The sequence below is a fragment of the Anomaloglossus baeobatrachus genome, chromosome 1 (assembly GCF_048569485.1).
Source record: "Anomaloglossus baeobatrachus isolate aAnoBae1 chromosome 1, aAnoBae1.hap1, whole genome shotgun sequence".
NCBI classification, from domain to species: domain Eukaryota; kingdom Metazoa; phylum Chordata; class Amphibia; order Anura; family Aromobatidae; genus Anomaloglossus; species Anomaloglossus baeobatrachus.
Window position 1 is genome coordinate 667,345,012 of NC_134353.1, and position 21,307 is coordinate 667,366,318.

At 43.2% G+C, this 21,307-nt stretch overlaps 1 protein-coding gene across 3 annotated transcripts in view; it reads left to right on the forward strand.

Moving 5' to 3' along the window:
* The window catches only part of ACACB (acetyl-CoA carboxylase beta), a 352,023-nt gene that overhangs the window by 90,053 nt on the left and 240,663 nt on the right, over window positions 1–21,307 (forward strand). For all 3 annotated transcript variants that reach the window (XM_075320034.1, XM_075320035.1, XM_075320036.1), the window contains 5 exons: window positions 12,689–12,821; window positions 17,476–17,614; window positions 18,679–18,788; window positions 19,518–19,599; window positions 21,187–21,285. In XM_075320034.1, the coding sequence (XP_075176149.1) occupies window positions 12,689–12,821; window positions 17,476–17,614; window positions 18,679–18,788; window positions 19,518–19,599; window positions 21,187–21,285 (563 nt within the window). The remainder of the gene's footprint in view (window positions 1–12,688; window positions 12,822–17,475; window positions 17,615–18,678; window positions 18,789–19,517; window positions 19,600–21,186; window positions 21,286–21,307) is intronic.

Consider the following 21,307-nt stretch of genomic DNA (forward strand, 5'->3'; position numbering starts at 1 on the left):
TTTGGTCAATTCCCCTATGTGTGAACGAAGCTTATGAAAAAGAAACTGATGTTGAAATCCAATGCAATGTAATATACCAGGGAATATATGACAACATGCTTTTTCAAAGCAGCTCCTGCTGCATTGATATGCGAACACTAACGACAGTGTGTATTTTTCCACCATGGAAATATAAATATATATACTGTACATATGTAATATTTATCCTCCTTGCTTGCTTACATTGTTGTTTGTCTTTTCCTTTTACGATACATTCCCACGATCAGGAATAGCAGCATTTTGGACGCAAAGCGTTACATTGTATCAGAAGTGCAGTGGATTGGATATTTAGAAATCCCATGCTCAGTGTTTCTTTTCTCCGCAGCGTTAACTGACATGCGGCGTGGCTTTCTGAGTCGCGGCATGTCAATTTTTGCTTGTAGAGATGCAAGTGTTCTCAGCAGGAAGAACACAGTGAAAGTCCACAGCGGCCCAAACCCTGATCATGGGCACAGGTAGCTGCGGTCTCCTGTGGAGAACACTTGCATCTCCTCAAGAGACGACTGTTCTGGACACAGTGTGTGCGATTCGTAGGCTCATACCCTTAGATTTAATTAGTTGCTGTATACCGTATTTTTTGGACTATAAGACTCACTGGACCATAAAACGCACCCTGGTTTTAGAGGAGGAAAATGGGAAAATAAAATTTTAAGCAAAAAATGGGGTCATGACACATGACATGTTATGGGGCAAGGATCTGCTGCTGACACTATGGGGGTAATTTCCCCAAATTCCCTACTAAGGTTCCCCATCCTGGTAATGATTTTCCTGCCTTGTATATGATCGCCATCCTTGTATATATGTCCCTCATCCTGGTATAGCCCCCATCCTAATAAATACCCCCATCCTGGTATATGGCCTGTATCCTGTGGCACAGAAAAAAATAAACGTTTATACTCACCTTTCCTCACTCCAGCAGCATCGATAATCTTCCTCTTTGTGTCAGCAGCAGCGCCGCTTACCTGTGTGGAGCCGGTCACCGATCCCTGAAGCATCGCGATGTCGTCCTGTCTGCCTGCCCGCTGATGTGTGTGTAGCCGTGCGCACAGCGATGACTTCATCGCTGTGCACACCGCTCTCTACACAGATCAGCGGGCTGGCAGACAGGAGGACATCGTGATGCTGCAGGGAACGGTGAGTATACCATATTTATTCACTGCCCCCCGGGCTGATGATGATGCGCGGGGGGCAGTGAATATAGCCACACATGATCACTCCAGGCTGTAGTTGCCAGGGGTGATCACGCGGGCCGGCTGCTAATTATGCGCGCATCCCCCACCTATCACCCCGCCCACCTGTCAGCGCCGGCTTCAGCGCTGAGAGATGATGGGCGGTAGGATGCATGCATATGAAATGAGCGGGCCCACGTGGTCACTGCAGGCTGCTACAGCCTGCTCATGCCGCTGATGACCCACTCCACCGCAGCACCCTCATTCCCCGCAACCCTACATTCAGACTATAAGATGCACCCCCCACTTTCCCCCAACATTTGGGGGGAGGGAAAGTGCGTCTTATAGTCTGAAAAATACGGTACATAGTAATAAATGTCAGCAAATCACTTAGTTATTTTGTTAAAGGAAATCTGTCATCAGATTCATCCTGCTCGAACACCAGGCAGCATGAATCAGAGCTGTGGTTAAAATCAAAGGGGTTTTCCAAGTTTTGTGACAATCTTAAACTCATGTACAGTTAGATCCACAAGTATTTGGACAGTGACTGAATCTTTGTGATTTGGCCTTTGCATGGCACTATTTTTGTTTAAAATGAAACAGCTGAGATGCAAGTGAAGTACAGACTTTCAGGATAAATTTAAGGGGTTGAATCCTTTATAGGCAATGACTGCCTGATGTCTGGAAGCCAAAGCGTCACCAAACATTGGGTTTCCTCCTTTGTGATGCTTTGCCAGGCCTTTACTGCAGTTTATTTGAGTTATTGTTTGTTTGAGGGTCTTTCTGCTTTAAGTTTTGCTTACAATTCTTTGATCTGCCCTGCTAAGGGCAGATCAAAGTGCGCTTGCGCAGGACCTCAATGCCTGTGCGTGCGCATGACGTAGGACGCGTCATGCACCCCGGTTCAGAAAAAGGAGGACAAAGATGGCCAAAAGAGGAGGCGCCACAACTGGAGAACGGAGCCACGCCTTTGACCAGTCTGCATTGTATCGACCGTTTAAGTAAGTATTATAAAGTGTTTTTATGTTCTACACAGCGGCCTGGGCTCTTGTCTACAGTATGTTAGAATGCTGTATATAAGAGCCCACTGGTGGTGGCCGCAGCTTCTGGTGACAGGTTCCCTTTAAACATGTGAAATGCAGCTCGATGGGGTGGAGATCTGGTGAATGACTTGGCCATTGTAGAATATTCCACTTCTTTTCCTTAAAGTGAACCTGTCAGGTGCAATATGCACCCAGAACCACGAGCAGTTCTGGGTGCATACCGCTAATGCCTGCCTAGCAGTCCCTGCCTATAGTAGCATAGATAAAAGGATCTTTAGAAAAAGTATTTCTAAAGATCCCATATTATATGCTAATGAGGCCAGAGTCTAGTTGCAAGGGCGTGACTTCCCCTGGCTAGTCGGCCCCCTTAGCATGTTAGTTCACCACTGTGGGTGTGCTAGCATGCTAATGAATGTGCAGTGTCAGAGGATGGTCGCGCTCACCTCTCTGCTGCCACCACAGCCGAGTCCTGATTTCGGCTCAGTGTGCATGATCCCAGACACTCGGTCATGTGTACTACCTGGGTTTGAAGTCAGGACTCGTACTCCCGGCTTGATAGTGCTCATGACCGAAACTCCATGATTATGTACACTGAGCCGAAATCAGGACTGGGACGCGATGGTAGCAGAGAGGTAAGCGTGACCATGCTCTGACGCTTCGCTTTCTTTAGCCGACTAGCTAGTGGAAGTCTTGCCCTTGTGACTAGTTCCTGGCCTAATTAGCATATGATAAAAGATCTTTAGAAATACTCATTATAAAGATGTCTTCATCTATGCTACTAGATACAGAAACGGTTAAGCAGGGATTAGCAATATGCACCCAGAACTGCTCTTGGTTCTGGGTGTATATTGGACCTCACAGGTTCACTTTAATAAACTCCCTGGGTTGTTTTGCCATATGTTTTGGGTTATTGTCCATCTGTACTATAAAGGCTGGGGCCACACTGGGACTACTGCGATCCCCTTGCATGACACTCGGCTCATGCTGGCAGTACAGCAGAGCCGAGTGTCATGCATTTGTCCTTGCAACTGAGGTCCGTTCGTGCGAGCAGACCTCAGCTGCGGGGGGCGAGCCGGCACTCAGGAGGAGAGGGAGGGATTTCTCTCCCTCTCTCCTGCATAGCCGGCTATTGCCATTCTCGCACTGCACTAGCGGTACACCGATGTACCGTGAGTGCAGTGCGATTTTTCTCTCGCCCCATTCACTTGAATGGGTGCGAGAGAAAAGAGTCGCATTACAAATCACAGCATGCTGCGATTGTTTTCTCGGTCCGATTAGGGCTGAGAAAATAATCGCTCATGTGTGCTGACACACAGGCTAGAATTGGTCCGAGTGGAATGCGATGTTTTATAGCACTCCACTCGCACCGATTTTCTCGCCTTGTGGCTTAGGTCAAACTGTCATCCAATCACCCTTGCTGCATTTGGATGAATCTGAGCAGAAATTTTAGTCCTGTATACTTCAGAATTGATCTGCCTGCTTCTGTCTTCAGTCACATCATTAATCCAAAAAAACAGAGAAAGGTGGTGTGCGACAAATGGGATCACCAAGCGTTATGCAGAAATTACAAAATATCTTTATTTACATGAAACACCAAAATTCTATTAAAAACATTTAAAACACTCCAAAAAGTGAAAAAACAATGGGGCTTGCATATTATAATAATAATAATAATTTTATTCTTTTATATAGTGCTATTAATTCCACAGCGCTTTACATACATTGGCATATAATAAAGCATGATAAACCCCCCCAAAAAAAACCTTATTTCAGATAATTAGCACCATTGAACACGTATTATAGACCTTCACAGGGAAATGGCTTAATGAGTGTGTATATAGAAACACTTGCCTGCAATACAAAAATAATACGGAAAAGCATGAAAGCAAAGCTGCAGTGTGACCACAGCCACCCTGAGATTGAGCACATGCACAAAGAGATAAGCTTAAAGAGTCATTAGCTGATGCAAGCAAAGAACCATAAATGCCATACCCGTTAGAAATCAAACATAGAGGTATCCACAAAAAGCAAGTTCCAGGTACAAGGTAAAATGACCATAATAAGGAAGAAACCTAACCCCCCCCCCCACACACACACACACACACACCTGTGTCGCCACCCTAAAGGCAGCTTCCTCAGGGAAAATGGAGCACCACTCATTAAGCCATTTCCCTGTGAGGGTCTATAATACATTTTCCATGGTGCTATTTATCTGAAATAAGGGTTTTTTTGGGGGGGGGGAGGGGTGTTTATCATGCTTTATTATATGCAAGCCCCATTTGTTTTTTTTTCACTTTTTGGAGTGTTTTAAATGTTTTTAATAGAATTTTGGTGTTTCATGTAAATAACGCTTGGTGATCCCATTTGTCGCACACCACCTTTCTCTGTTTTTTGGATTATATCATATAGGTGTGTGCCTTTTGGCTTGATCCGGTTTACCTCAGCCGTGGTGCCTTCGTATACCCCTCTTTTTTAGTCACATCATTAATAAACACTAGTGACCCAGTGGCATTGGACTCCATGCACGCCCGGCCATCACACCTCATTTTACACAGGATGTGGCGTGGTTTTAGATCATGAGCCGTTCCAAGTCTTCTCTATACTTTCTTCTTCCCATCATTCTAGTACAGGGTGATCTTAGTCTCATCTGTCCACAGAATGCTTATCCAGAACTGGGCTGGCTTCTTTAGATCTGTTTTTTATGGCAAAGTGTCATATGTTCTTTCTATTTTTAAAGCACCACTCCAGCGTTTTTGTTTTTTAATTCAGAGCTGGATTGGTGCTTCAAATGTCAGCCCTCTGTCATGTATTCATCTTCTGGCTGCTTCACCTTTTACCGATGCCACTCCAGTCCCGTGAAATGCAAAACATATATCAAACAGAGTGGAGATTAATAAATAGCCGCCAGTTAGAAGGCCACAAACAAATGCCGATACTCGACAGTGGTCAAAGTACCATGTTGTGGGACACTAGGGTAAGACCTTTATATTTGTTTGTGAGGGATCTTTAGGCCTAAGGTTTTACTCCATCGTCTTTCCTACATGTTGAGTACCCACACGCCTTGCCAGCAGGATATACCAAATGGGTGAGAGTTCCTTTTTCTTTTCACCGAACTAAATATAAAAAAATCTTTTTGTATTTAAGGATTTATTCCCCCAACTGTATATTACACAATGTGGTGCTTTTGACCACTGTTGAGTGTCAGCATTTATTTGTGACCTTGTTACTGAGGGCTATTTATTAATCTCCGGTCTGTTTGATATATGGTTTTGCATTTGTGTGATTATTACCCTGCACCCATTGGTGTTTCAAGTGGTGTATACTGCTGACATTTTATCAAACTTTTAATATTTATAATTTGTGTGGCTGGTTTTAATGCATATTATTAAAAGTTATATTTTATTTATTTCTCACATCAGTTCTTTTATCACATTTTGTATACTGAGTCATATTTGGCTGCTAAATATTGGCTTTACTAAATTTGACTGTTTATTCACATATCCGGTGGTACAATAAAAACAAAGGCAGGAGTGGGGCTTAAGACTGGCTAATGGTTTGCCCCTTGAGGTGAACCCTCTGTATTTGCTCCCATGAAATCTTCTCTTTATGGTAGCCTTACATACTGATGCACCTACTTCCTGGAGAAGGTTTTTTACTTGGGTGGATGTTTTGAAGGGGTATTTCTTCACTAGAGAAAGGATTCTGCTATCAGCCACCATTGTTGTCTTCTGTGGATGTTCCCAAGTTCACAAGTGCTCTCTGTTTTTCGCAGAATGTATTAAGGCTAGTTTCACACCTGCGTTGAACGGTATGCATTGCATTGCTTTTTTTTTTTTTTTTTACAGTTTTACCGGCGGCAGACTATTGTGAACGATCAGCTGATCGCTCACAGTAGCCGGCTGCCGGGTGATCAGCTGATCGCTCACAGTAGCCAGCCGCCGGGTGATCAGCTGATCGCTCACAGTAGCCGGCCGCCGGGTGTTCAGCTGATCGCTCACAGTAGCCGGCCGCCGGGTGTTCAGCTGATCGCTCACAGTAGCCGGCCGCCGGGTGTTCAGCTGATCACTCACGGCTGCCGGGTGATCAGCTGATCGCTCACAGCAGCCGGCTGCTGGGTGATCAGCTGATCGTTCGGCTGCCGAGAATGTGTGCGGGGGCAGAGTGTGGGAGGGGGCTGAGCCGAGCGGGGCCATGGCCCTGAGGACGTCAGTGCCGCGGGGACTGCATGGCTGGGACAGGTGAGTGTGTGTGTGTCTGTGCGTGTGCACATGCGCAGTGCGGGAGGGGGCGGAGCTAAGCGGGGAAGTGTCGGGCTCCCTGCACACGTAGCCAGGGTAAATATCGGGTAACTAAGCAAAGCACTTTGCTGGTTACCCGATATTTACCTTGGTTACCAGCGTACACCGCTTAGCGCTGGCTTTTTGCACACGTAGCCAGGGTAAATATCAGGTAACCAAGCAAAGCGCTTTGCTTAGTAGCCCGATGTGTATCCTGGTTACGTGTGCAGGGAGCCAGAGCATGCGCAGTGAAATCCTAAGGATTCCGCTGCTCAAAAAAATGTTACATGCTGCGTTGCTTCGGCCTGGCGGAAGCAACGCAGCGGCGGCCAGCGGAAGCAACGCAGGTACTTTTGGCACAATCCGTCATCCATACAAGTCTATGGGAAACAACGGAATCCGTTAACGGATTCCGCTGTTTTCCAAAAGGGCGGATTGTGACGGAAGTGTTGTGAATGTTAGTTATGTCTTGGCTGCTGGGAGGCTCCCTCTGGTGGGCAGGAAGGGTTTGGACAGAGACCAGGTGTGTTGTGCAGTGGGTGTTTCCTTTCCTAACTCTCTGCTTATTTAAATCCTGTTATAATAAATATTAAAAATACTTGCAGATAAAAAAATTCATTAGAATTAAATAAAGGGAATGATGGTGCAAATAGTATTAAAATTATTATTTTTATTCAACAATTAAAATAAATATTTTACAAATCCATATAAATATTAGGCAGGAAAAAATGTCCCATAAATTATAGCAGCGGTTTTACTAGGAAAATAAAGTGCATAATGCCAAGATCACTTAAAAAGTCAATCCCTAATATATGACAAAGTGCACAGTGCAAAATTGTATCTAAATCCTATGCCATATATAAATAAGGTTGTGGTATAATCATCCTATGTAAAAAGATTTTATCAATTATTTAATTTGCAAGGAAAATAATACCTTAAGTGATCTGTAAACGCTCCAAAGTATACCGTAAAGCCCCGACACGTGTTTCAGCGATCCTTTCCTCAGGGGGTGTGTTGTGCAGTGGGTGTTAACTTTCCTAACTCTCTGCTTATTTAAATCCTGGTCTGATTGCAGGCTGTTGCCGGATGTCAGTTGTTCTTTGTATCTCTAGCCTGCTTAATCCTAATCTACACCACATCTACTCCAGATAAGTGCTTGCTCTTTCTTTATTTGTCTGGTTCTTTTGTTTATCTGGGTTTGTCATTTGCTGTGGTTGGTTTCAGTTTATTTGCTTGCAGGGATTTTCCCCTCAGTGGATTGTTGAGGCACTCCCTACAGTTCTGTGTGGAGTATAGCTCCTTTGGGTCCATGTGTTTGTGGCTTGTTGAATTTGTTATAATTCTTGTTTTTTGTTCATTGGTATGACAAGGGCACCTGGTATAGGACGGAGTTCAGATCGAGCGATCTGTGGGCCTTTTTGTACTATTAGGAAGTTGGTATTTTGCAGGATTTTTCTCTGGCTACCATCAGTCCCTTTCCTGTCCTTTCCTATTTTAGTCAGTGGGGGCCTCACCTTTTGCTAATCCTGTCATCTACCTGTGTATTGTGTTTTTCCTATATCACCGCAGTCTTTGAATGTGGGGGGCTTGCTATTCTTGTCTATTTTCTGAGGCAGAGAGTTATTCATCTTTCCTATCTTTAGGATAGTTAGTTCTGCGGCTGGGTTCGCGGTGCACAGGATGTTAGTTCACCCCTCGGCTACTTCTAGTTGTGTTGGTTAGTAAGGGGATGGCGGCCAGATTAGTTGCCAAGGCTCTTGTCACCTTTTTGCCAATGATTTGTGGAGGTCTTCCATGGTTCCGGATCATAACACGGAAGGTAATTAACGCAAGTGTGAAAGTACCCTAAACTGTTGATTTGGACACTCCCAACATTTCTGCTATCTTTTCGATGGATTTTCTTTTCTTCCCCAGTCTAATAATGGTCTGCTTCTTTTCCATTGAGAGCTCCTATTTTTGCATGTTGTGGGTTCACAGTAACAGCTCCCAAATACAAATGGAACACCTGGAATCAGCTCCAGACCCTTTACTTAACTGTTAATGGATTAACAATCGCTCATGCAGCCCATTAAAAAGCTTTCGAGATAATTGTCTAATTACCTTTTGGTTCCTTGTACATAACATATCAAAGAGCTGTAATTCCTGAATCCTTAAATCAAGTTGGGTGTAAATACCCTCAAATTAAATCTAAGAGTCTGCACTTTAACCCCTTCACGACCTTGGACGGATCTATCCGTCAAGGATCGTGTCCCGTTAAGCCCCGCCCCCTGCCGCGGGCAGGCGGCGGCGGTCGGCACACATATCAGCTGTTTTCAACAGCTGACATGTGTGCCTGCTAGCCGCGGGTGGAATCGCTTCCACCCGCGGCCATTAACCCCTTAAATCTTGCTGCCAAAGTCTGGCAGCAAGATCTAAATGCGCTCGGCCATGTTTTTTACTTACCGCCGCCCCCACTGGAAGTCACGTGTGTTATCACGTGACTATCGGTGGTTGCCATCGTAGCACAGGGTCATGTGATGACGCCTGCAGCTATGATGTTTCACTTTCGTTTTCCCTAGGCCGAGAGCAGAGGGAAAAACAAAGTGACTGAATCTGCTGTTTACAGCTGTATTGCTATGATCAGCAGATAGATAATAGCGATCGGATTGCTGATCGCTATAGCCCCCTAGGGGAACTAGTAAAATAAAAAAAAAAAGTAAAAAAAAAGTTTTAAAAAATAAAAAAAAAACCAAAAACCTAAAAGTTCAAATCACCCCCCTTTCCCCCCATTGAAAATTAAAGGGTTAAAAAAATAAATAAATATACACATATTTGGTATCGCCGCGTTCAGAAATGCCCGATCTATCAAAATATAAAATCAATTAATCTGATTGGTAAACGGCGTAGTGGCAAAAAAATTCCAAACGCCAAAATTACGTTTTTTGGTCGCCGCAAGTTTTATGCAAAATGCAATAACAGGCGATCAAAACGTAGCATCTGCGCAAAAATGGTACCATTATAAACGTCAGCTCGAGGCACAAAAAATAAGCCGTCACTGAGCCATAGATCCCAAAAAATAAGAACGCTACGTGTTTTGGAAAATGGCGCAAAACGTGCGCCACTTTTATTGGACAAACTTGTGAATTTTTTTTTAACCCCTTAGATACAAGTAAACCTATACATGTTTGGTGTCCACAAACTCGCACCGACCTGAGGCATCATACCCACACATCAGTTTTATCATATAGTGAACACGGTGAATAAAACATCCCAAAAACTATTGTGCCATCACACTTTTTTTGCAGTTTTTCCACACTTGGAATTTTTTTGCTGTTTTCCAGTACAATATATGGTAAAACCTATGGTTTCATTTAAAAGTACAACTCGTCCTGCAAAAAACAAGCCCTCATATGGCAATATTGACGGAATAATAAAAAAGTTAAAGCTCTCGGAAGAAAAGGAGCAAAAAACAGAAAACGCAAAAACGGAAAGTGCCCGGGGGCTGAAGGGGTTAAGCCCATATTGATTAAGAAAACATATTCAAGATATACTGTAGTTATATAAACAGCTGAAATTTTAAACTAGTCAGTATCCAAATATTTCTGGACCCAGCTGTATTTTTAGCTAGATATAATTATTGTAACTGTGTTTCATTAAGTACTCGTGTTCTAGAGAAAATATAGTTAGAAGATATAGAGGTGATTGACTGTAGCTATCAGAGAGACCTGTCAATCACTTGGAGCGGCGCAAAGAAATGTCTGCCAGGTGTATCTTACATGTACATGAATTGGTCTTGACAAAGGGTGCACTGGAGTGAGATTAGGGACTGGTACACTTCTGTTCTAATATTTGCACTTTTATGGCATAAACTATTATGAAATTAGCCTTCTTTCTTGTCCAAACACCTTTCCAATTAAGTGTCACCTGCTTTTCAAAAAGTTGGCAGTGCTGGCAGGACTTGGTGTAATGAAAAAATAAAACACCCGAAGTTGTAACGTTTTTGCACAATTATGAGTTTATATTTAAATATTACAACTTCGATTAATCAAGACCGGCATTTTTTACACCGGTCTTGATGAGGGGCGCACGCCTTTAATGAATCATGAGCATCTGAAAAATAGTGTGCACATATGGAACACAGCCACTTGTCATGAATTTGACAAGCGTGGATTGCCATACCCCGTCCTTCCCCATATCCACCCATTTTGCTGGCGCTAGGTGAAAATAGTGTAAGAATGGTAAAAGTCTCGTGTTGCTCTGAAATTTTGTGAATTTTCAAGACTTTTGACAGCAGAATTCTAGCATAAAAGCTGTGATTAATCACAGCCAATTTATGTAAAGCTACCCAAAAAGTATATTAAGGTCCTGTGCGCATGCTGTGGTTTTTGCCGCGGATTTGCCACGGTTTTGCTGCATGAATTGCTGCAGAACATATCCATAACCTCTCTGCAGTCATTCCCCAGCAAAACCTATGGTAAACAAAAAAATGGTGTGCGCACACTGCGTTTTTTTTCCAATACAGGTTTTGCCGCAGAATTGCTGCAGCAAAAAGAATATGCACCTCACTTCTTTTCTGCAGGTACCTGCGGTTTTTGCCATAGATAATGGTAAAAAACCGCAGGGACCAACCCGCGGCAAAACCGTGGCAAAAACGCAGCAATCTACGTCAAAAGCGCGGGTGCGGTTTTACCGTGGTTCTGCAGTAGGTGCGGTATTCTGCCAGAGGGTGCAGATTTTTCTTAAGAAAAGTCCATTATCTAGTGCGCACATAGTCTTAAAGTGGTTGTCCTCTTTCAAAAAAGCTAAAAATACACAACAGAGTATTCCTTACACTCTTCGAGTCAAGCACCATTTCTCTGCCACTGTTTGTATGTAACACGAACGTGTCATTGACAGTGTAACACCCCGGGGTCGAGGGGGGTTTACACCCGACATGTCGCTGGGCCGGGGGTGCAGATCCTCTGCGTCGTCACGGGCTGGCCTGGCCCGGTTTCGTGACCCCAAGATGTACAGGAGGGATAGGAAGGCGGTGTATGGGAGGAAGGATGTTTAGATCATGACACTACCTGTTGTCCACGGTTAGGGATGGGCCGCCGCTGCGTGTGCTGCTCTCTGGGGCTGATGGTAATAGTCGCAGTCGGGATGGTGTCGCTCCCTACAGGTGGAGCGGGATTACCCCGGGGAGGATGACTGCGGATGGACGGGGGTGGTGGTAGTCCCGTTGGCGCTGAAGCGCTGGGCGACGGCACCGGCAAAGGAGAGGCAGGGATGGCGGTTCCAGGTCTTTTACTCACAGGTAGTTCAGGCGCTGCCCCAGAGTACCGGTCTCTGCCACGATGGGCTCCAGCCGATCCCGGATAGTCGGCGGTCACCGCCGGTGTCCGGGAAAAGTCTTTCTAGTGAAGTGTCCCTCGGTTGCTATCCGGAACCTGGGCTGAACCTCCAGCTCCAAGCCACGGGTCCACGTAGAGAGAGGAACGCTCAACTCCAGTTGTCTATGTCAGATGTTAGCCCAACCTGTGCCTGGGAAAGACTGCTCTAGTGAGATGGTTGTGCCTACTTCTTACCCCAAGTGGTGCCTGCCCCCAGTGGTTGTCCTAGCGACTGGAGAAGTCCCATGCTTCGTGATGGCAAACTACCCTGTCTGCCCTAGTCCACCCCCTGTGGGAAAGCGCCTTATTGTTTTGTGTGTGTGGTTTTGTGAAGGCACCGACAGTTAACCCTCTGCTAACCCGGGATGGATATTACCCCTTAAGAGTGGTGTAATACCCTGTGGCGCCTGAAGCCAGGGGCGCCATAACAGCACTGCAGACAGTCAATGAAATCAGCATCTCTGTGTAGATTGTGCAAGCCGCTGAGCTCACAGATTGTCTGCACTGGTATCGGCGTGACGTCAGTGCTGCTGACAAACAGCAGAGACCGGGCAGCATCAGGGAATTCGGCCCTAGGACCTAAGGAGGGTAGGAAATAACTTGGTTTAATTTTTTATAGCTATCACGCCTTAGAAAATTTTCTGGAAGGGAACAACCACCAATGCTGCATTTTCTATCTTGGCCTCTTTTTTTTTGTTTCCCTTATTACTGAATTATTGTTGTTTCTTTGTGTAAATTTACACATTGAAGTCGAAGCTGTTTATTAAAAAAGAATTGAGTAACATCTATGTTTTTCTCTGTCTGTTTAGGTCCAGCATGTCTGGATTACATCTTGTGAAGAAGGGCCGAGAGCACAAGAAACTTGATCTCCATCGAGACTTCACTGTAGCTTCTCCAGCTGAGTTTGTCACACGGTTTGGGGGTAACCGCATTATTGAAAAGGTGTGTAAGATTTTTACAACGTCATATTCAATATTTGGTCGAAAAATACATCAAGCAATTGTGATCATAATTAAAGGGGTTGCACTGTCTATTGTTGGCTGCATAATGGGTTAAAGCAAAGTTTAGAGTAGTGATGATAATGATGATCTCTTCTGGTGGTGTCCAATATCCAACTGACCTAACAGAGGACATTTATCATTGCATTTGTCTTATTTGCAATATTTTCATGTAGTAAATGTCTATGCCAAATTTATCAATGTTTTACACCATTTAGTACAGGGGTCTCAAACTCGGCTGCACATGGAAAAAATGTTTTTTGGGGGGGCCGCATTCTTTGCAGGAGAAAGTGCCATTTTTAGTGATACCATTTTTGTTTTCTATATAGCTTTGGATCACGTTTTTTGAACATTTTTCGCTAGTTTATTATAACAAATGTGCACTTTTTTAATTTCAGTTTATATATAAAATAGCATTTTTAATTGGGTAACAAGCCATGCTTCATTTTGAATTGTTTTTACTTTTATCCCTTTCTTGTAAGTAATAATTTTTTACAATTAGCACTATACAGTAATTGTGGACAACATCTTGTAGTAATGTTCCCATCCTGGTCCTCATCTTGTCGTAATGTGCCAATTCTTGTGCCCATTCTTGTCTCCTGAAGTAATGTGCCCATCCTTGTTCCCATCCTGTAGTAATCTCCCTTGTAGTAATGTGCCCATCCATGTCCTCTTCTTTTAGCAATGTCCATCCTGTAGTAATGTCCTCTATTATGATGTTGTTCACATACACACAAAAAAAGATTCTTCTCACCTGTCCTCCGTTGCTGCTGTGTCCTCTTTGCTGCGAATTGCGACCTGACGATTGTGGCCCGTTGCAGGGGCCTCCGCCATCGGCGCTTTACTTAAGTTGAATGATTTGCAGCGCTGCTAAGAGATTAGCTCTCTGTACAGCAATACCAATGGCAGCCACCGGCGAGTCAGAGGCCAGCAGCTGACATCATACACTGACATCAACTACTGGCTTCTAATTGGCTGACAGCTGCCTTTAGTATTGCTTTACAGAGAGCCGCAAATCTATCAACTGAAGTAGTCTGCAGATGGGCGCCGGGCCGCTATTGTCACGAGGTCTGCATGATTGTAGGCCGCGAGAAGCAACCTCGGGCTGCATGCAGCTCACGTTCCGTGTGTCTAAGACCCCTGATTTAATACGTCATGTTTTACTACCTATATTTAAAATGTTCTTGTAGTGGTTCATTTTTTGGCTTGAAGTATGACATCTTTATGAATGTATTTCAGTATAGTAATCTAAAAAAAAGTTGCATATTCTAGTTACGCCATAGCGATCCTATCAAGGCGTGGAACCCATACATTCATGTTAGGACCAAGTTTTACATTCTTAAAAAGTTGCAATTTCTGCAAATTCAATATTAATGTACGACATATGGCGCATTGGTCTCCAACTATTAAATTTGGGAGGTGCTTTAAAAGCTGTGCTGAATTTATTTCTGACCGCCCACTGAAGATAAACTTCCATGCTTCCTGGGCTTTGGGTAGCGTCGATATTTCTCTATGGACGGCAGTCAAGCTGGAATCAGGACCCCCACATGATATAAATGTGGCATCGCTGTACTCATACTGACCCAAACAATAAACCTGCCTTATTACTTTTACCAAACTGTGTAAAATAAAAAAATAAAAAAAATTCTGTTTCATGTTCATTCTCTGCCTCCCAAAAATCTGGAATAACAAACTATCCAAAAATGTTATGTGCCCAAAAATGGTACCAATAAAAACGTTAACTCATCCTTCAAAAAAACAGGCAGTCACATGACTTTGTTGGCAGAAATGTAGAAAAGTTATAGCTCTCAAAATATGGTGGTGCAAAAACTTTTTTTTTTTGTAAAAAAAAAAACAAAAAAAAAATAACGTTTTTAGTGTGTGATAGCCAAATATAAAAATCAATATATATCTGAAATCGTTCCTGTGTCTACGGTGAGCAGTGTCATCAAGAAGTGTAAAGCCCATGGCACTGTGGCTAACCTCCCTAGATGTGGAAGGAAAAGAAAAATTGACGAGAGATTTCAACGCAAGATTGTGCGGATGGTGGATAAAGAACCTCGACTAACATCCAAACAAGTTCAAGCTGCCCTGCAGCCCGAGGGTACAACAATGTCAACCCGTACTATCCGTCGGCGTCTGAATGAAAAGGGACTGTATGGTAGGATACCCAGGAAGACCCCACTTCTTACCCCGAGACATAAAAAAGCCTGGCTGGAGTTTGCCAAAACTTACCTGAGAAAGCCTAAAACGTTTTGGAAGAATGTTCTCTGGTCAGATGAGACAAAAGTAGAGCTTTTTGGGAAAAGCCATCAACATAGAGTTTACAGGGAAAAAAAAACCAGAGGCATTCAAAGAAAAGAACACTGTCCCTACAGTCAAACATGGCGGAGGTTCCCTGATGTTTTGGGGTTGCTTTGCTGCCTCTGGCACTGGACTATTTGACCGTGTGCATGGCATTATGAAGTCTGAAGACTACCAACAAATTTTGCAGCATAATGTAGGGCCCAGTGTGAGAAAGCTGGGTCTTCCTCAGAGGTCATGGGTCTTCCAGCAGGACAATGATCAATGATTTGATTTTTGTTTCATTCTCCTTTTGTGTATTTTCATTGCAAATAAAATAAATGAAGATAATAATACCAAAGAACTTGTGATTACAATCATTTTCAAGAAGTAACAGAGTATTATTTGACAGAATTGCAGGGGTGCCAATACTTTTGGCCAGCACTGTATCTATCTATCTATTATCTATCCATTATCAATCTATCGATCCATTTATCTATCGATCCATTTATCTATCGATCCATTTATCTATCGATCCATTATCTATCTATCCCTCCATCTATCCATTTATCTATCTATCTATCCATTATCTATCCATTATCTATCTCTTTAGCCCTCTATCTATCTATCCATTATCTATCTATTTATCTATCTATCCATTATCTATCTATTTATCTATCCATTTATCTATTTTTTTTTTTTCTTTTTCAACATGCTTTATTTATATATTATTGCAGTTAGAGCATAAAAAACTGCAGGGACCAACCTGCGGAAAAAAACGCACCAAAACCGTGGCAAAACCGCATGCGTTTTTCCCGTGGTTTTGGTGCGGTTTATTACCGCAAATGCGGTAATCTTCAACTCCCAGAAGTTTCTCAAGAAATTTTCTTGAGAAAAATCACTTTTCTAGTGCAAACATAGCCTTAACCACGTATGGAGTATTGACATACTCGGAAGAAATTGCGTCACAAATTGTACCATTTGTTTTCTGCTATTACCTATTTTGAAAATTAAAAACTTGGGGCCAAATCAACTTTTTATTGTAAAACTTGATAATTTTACAGTTAGCTCAATATTATACAAGTTTGTGAATCACATGAGGGTTAGAAATGCTGACTACTCCCCTAAATAAATTCCAAGAGAGGTGTAGTACATTCACTATTGAGGGTTTCTGTTGTTTTGGCATGTCAGGGGCTTTTCATATGTGACATGGTGTCAGCAGTCTATTTCAGCAAAAATGGCTCTCCAAAACTGAAATAGCGCTTCTCCCTTCCAAGCCCTGCTATGTGCCCAAACAGTAGTTTTTCCCTCGCATATGGTGCATTGTTGTACTCAGGAGAAATTGTGCTGCTGTCTCATACTATCCATCAGTGTGCACTCACCGTGTCTGCAGTCTGATGCCGAGATGATTGGAGCCTCCGCAGCACAGCGTTAAACAGTCATGGCCGTTAAACGTCACTGCTCTGCACCACACGCTGATAGCAGTTCCAGGCACATAGCAGTGACGTTTAATGGCTGCAGGCCTATCAGAGGCCGCTTGCAAACTTGTGGGACCTTTGATAGGCCGGCGTCCATTAAACGTCACTGCTTGCTGACATCAGTGCTTGGTGCATAGCAGTGACGTTTGATGGCCAATAAGCCTGTTCAAACAACCGTGATTACCGGCTACGAACCCCTCTATATGAAGCACAGGAGGCCTGCTGAGGACCCGGAGACCGGCTATATGTCCACCAGTGCCAGGATCTTTTTTTTGTCAATGGAAAAATAAACTTGAGGTTCTAGAAAAGTGAAGGCAAAAACTAAAAAAAAAATGGACTGACCTTTTTAAAGCGAATCTGTCATCAGGTTTTTGTTATCTTATCTGAGAGCAGGATAATGTAGGAAAAAAGACCCTGGATCCAACAATGTATCAGTTTACTGGGTGGAGCGATTGTTATACAACTAGCGTTGTAGCAAAGCTCAGAAAGCTGACTCCGCCCACACTACAGCTTTCTATGTACATTGTCTATTGACAGTGAGCTGTTTATCAATGCTGAGTGTGTGGGCGGGCTAGCAGTCAGTGTGAGCCCTAGTCCAGCAGTGATTATCTACTGGCAATAAAACTTTAATTATGAGTGAGTAAACAACTGCGCAAAGCTTGATAAGTGATACAGCTCTGATTTCAGTATGTTAACCCCCACCTCATGCTGGCCTCAGATTACATAGCAAAAACATGCTGACAGATTCAGATAACATGTGAACAAGCAGGAAAAAAAAACTAGATTACTATTAATTTATGTGTTTGCTCATATCTAATTCTGTCACGTTACTTACAGGTACTCATAGCCAATAATGGCATTGCTGCTGTCAAATGTATGCGATCTATTCGGAGATGGTCTTATGAAATGTTCCGCAATGAACGAGCAATACGCTTTGTTGTTATGGTCACTCCTGAAGATCTTAAAGCAAATGCAGGTAATTTATATTATAGTTGGGCAATTTATCAAATCTGCTGCAAAGGGAAAATTTAAAGGCGCTTCCTATACTAAAGCAATTCCAATTCAAATTTTCTGGGAGAAAATTGTGAAAGTGCAAAGTATTAAACTACTATACACTAGCAATGTAATTCTGAGTACCGTATTTTCCGGCATATAAGGCGACTTTTTAACCCCTGAAAATCTTCTCAAAAGTCGGGCGTCATCTTATGCGCTAGGTGTCATCACTTTACACACAATAATAGATATTCTCACCTCTCCTCCATGTCCGCACTGCCTCCAGCTGTTTCTTGCAGACCGCAGGTACACTGAGCCCTCCGTGATAGCGTTCGTGCACGGAGCGGCCGCTGCAGGATGTCGTCATGGCTTTACTACAGTTGAATGCTTTACAGCGCCACAAAGCATTCAACTGCAGTAAAGTGCTGACAGTAGCGGCGGCCCTGTGTTTTGGATGCGCTTTACTGCAGTTGAATGCTTTGTGGCGCCGTAAAGTATTCAATTGTAGTAAAGCCATGACGACATCCTGCAGCGGCCGCACCGTGCACGGACGCTATCACGGAGGAGTCTGTGTACAGACTGCAAGAAACAGCTGGAAGCACCGCGGGAACGGAGGAGAGGTGAGAATCTTTTATTGTGTGTAAACATCTGCATGATAGGGGACAAGAAGGGGATCAGTAGGAGGACGTAACTAAACAATGGGGACATTACTGCATGGGACATTATAGCAGGGGACATTAAGGACAGGGCACATTACTATACAATAGGGACATTACAGCAGGGGACATTATTAAACAATGGGTTCATTACTGCATGGGACATTACAGCAGGGGATTTCACTAAACAATGGGGACATTACTCGGGTCGGCTTACAGTATACACGATATATCCCAAACGCTATATTTTAACTGGAAAAGTTGGGGGTCGTCTTATATGCCCTGTCGTCTCATACGCCGGAAAATACGGCATTTATACAGATAAAAAATGTTTGGTGCGGATTGGAATCCTTTTTTTCTTATTCTTTTCTTTCATGTGTATCTTCTGCAGAATATATCAAGATGGCTGATCACTATGTTCCAGTCCCAGGAGGACCAAATAATAACAACTATGCCAATGTTGAGCTTATTGTTGATATTGCTAAAAGAATTCCAGTTCAGGTATGTGTATATGTCTAAATCTGTTTTAATGGTGTTGTCCACTACTCGGACACCCCCCTTCTCAATCACCACTTTTCCCCATGTAAAATAATACCTGCTTGTACTCTCCTCGGGGGCCGGGTCTTCTGTGACCATTATGTGTCTTTAAATCTGCAGCCAATCAGCGGTCACTAATGAATTACTCCACTCTCTATTTCTTCGGACATAATTGATATCTGGAGGAAGTCAAAAAGCAGCGGCAGCGCTCACTTTTCTGTATATCACTTTTGTCGAAAGGAAGTAAGAGTGAAGCGGCCCATTAGCATCTGGTTATTGGCTGCAGAGTCCATGTGACATAATGTTACAAACGACTAGACGTCACTGGAATGTCACCGGAGGCAAGTGTACAGGCTGTTATTGGTTTACATAAGGGAATGTGGTGATTGAGAAGGGGTTGTCCTAATAGTGGACAACTCCTTTAAAAACCCATTTAATGTTACCTTGGCAAAGAAAACAAATTCAACTTTAGTCAAATCAAGTAGCCTACAAAATATATCCAAAAAGGCAGACAATTATCTCTGTTGAGCCATGTGCAGTCATTTAAGGCCTTTTTGCTGCCTGTCAATGAGAATTTATGGAGCTCTCCATGAATGTCTAGTTATTCCTTACGGTTACTAGTGTTTGCAATTGTATGAATGTTCTAGAGCTTTATGCAATACATACTATGTCTTTCTTTTTTTCTTCTTGCAGGCTGTGTGGGCAGGATGGGGTCATGCCTCTGAAAATCCCAAACTTCCAGAACTACTGCAGAAACAAAACATTGCATTCATGGGTAATGTCAAATAGTTCAAAACTGGAGGAGATTAATGAGCTGCATGGGACATGAGGACATTTTTCTGTGGCATTATATTATTTATTTTTTAAAACCTTTTAAAAAAGACTTATGTGCTACCTCATATTACCTTGTTGCTACTGACATCTTTTTATTTATTACTAGCTGTAGTACCCGGGCGTTGCCCAGGATAGTAACTGTCTCTCTGTCTCTCTCCCAGTCTGAGTGTCGCTGTCATTCTGTCTCTCTTTCCTTGTCTGTCTGTGTCTATGTCTCTGTCTGTCTGTTTCTATCTCTCTGTCTGTCTTTGTATCAGTCTACCTGTATCTATCTCTGTGTCTGTCTGTCTGTCTATCTCAGTGTCTGTCTCTTTCCCGATCTGTCTCTTTCCCCGTCTGCCTGTCTCTGTCTGTCTGTCTCTTTCTTTGTCTGTCTATCTCTCTGTTTATTTCCCCATCTATCTCTTTCCCCATCTTTCTCCCTGTCTCTCTTCCTGTCTTTTTCCCTATCTGTCTTTGTCTGTCTCTTTCCCTGTCTGTCTCTTTCCCTGTCTGTCTCTTTCCCTGTCTGGCTCTCTCTCTGTCCGTCTCCCCACCGACAACTTCTTACCTCACACATGTTTCTTATACTAACAATGTCCTTTGTTCCTATAGCAACCAATCACAGCTCCTATTGATAACCTGTAGTTCCAGGCTCCATTCACTTTAATAGAGGCATGTTTTTTGGAGAGTAACTGTACAGCGCGAGGTTAAATTTTCCTGTCAAAACATAGTCTACGACGTTCCCTGGGTCACATGATGCGTCTGTGCAAAATTTCGTGATTGTAAATGCGACGGTGCGGATTTCTTTAGCGGACATACACACACACACACACACACACACACACACACACACACACACACACACACACACACACACACACACACACAGCGCTTTATATATTAGATTTTATGCATATGAAACATAGTATTTTATGAAAAAGTGTATTTATGGAAGCATGGAGTAAATGGACTTCTGCCATCTTCATTGCTTTTTCCCAACCAAAACTACTGAATGAACGTTGGGTAGAACAGTAAAAACATTCATAGGGTGATGGTCATTTGAGTTTTGTAAGGCTATTTTCACACAATTCTATTTTCTATCAGTGTGCTAGGTGAACCGCACGCAGATCAATACTAGCCCATGTGGTAGCCAACAAGGGCAATTTTTTACACGACCTTAGCTACGCATGTATACAATCATAGCATGTGTTAGTGTGGACCAATTTACAGGCCAGACTAGTATATGTAAATAGCGGGCAACTCCTGGAGCCAACTGCTATGTGGACAAGTACAAGTTTCCAGTCCGCGATTTGTAAAGGTGACTGGCCTGCATAGATCGATGCGCCTTTGAAATTTGCTTCTTTGTCCTAAAGCTTTGATCACCAGTAGCCACAGGCGAAGCACTTCAGTAAAACGATTGTTGGCATTTTACTGAAGTAGCTTCACCTTAGTAAACCTGACAGTTGCGCCAGTTTCTTGAAGACGCAATGTGCACATATCCTAATGTAGAAATAAAGCTATATATCTATTATGTTATTTTTCCTAGGACCCCCTACTCAAGCAATGTGGGCATTAGGAGATAAAGTGGCCTCTACTATTGTTGCTCAGACTGTTGGAATCCCCACGCTTTCTTGGAGCGGAGATGGTAAGAGATTAACCAATTTTGT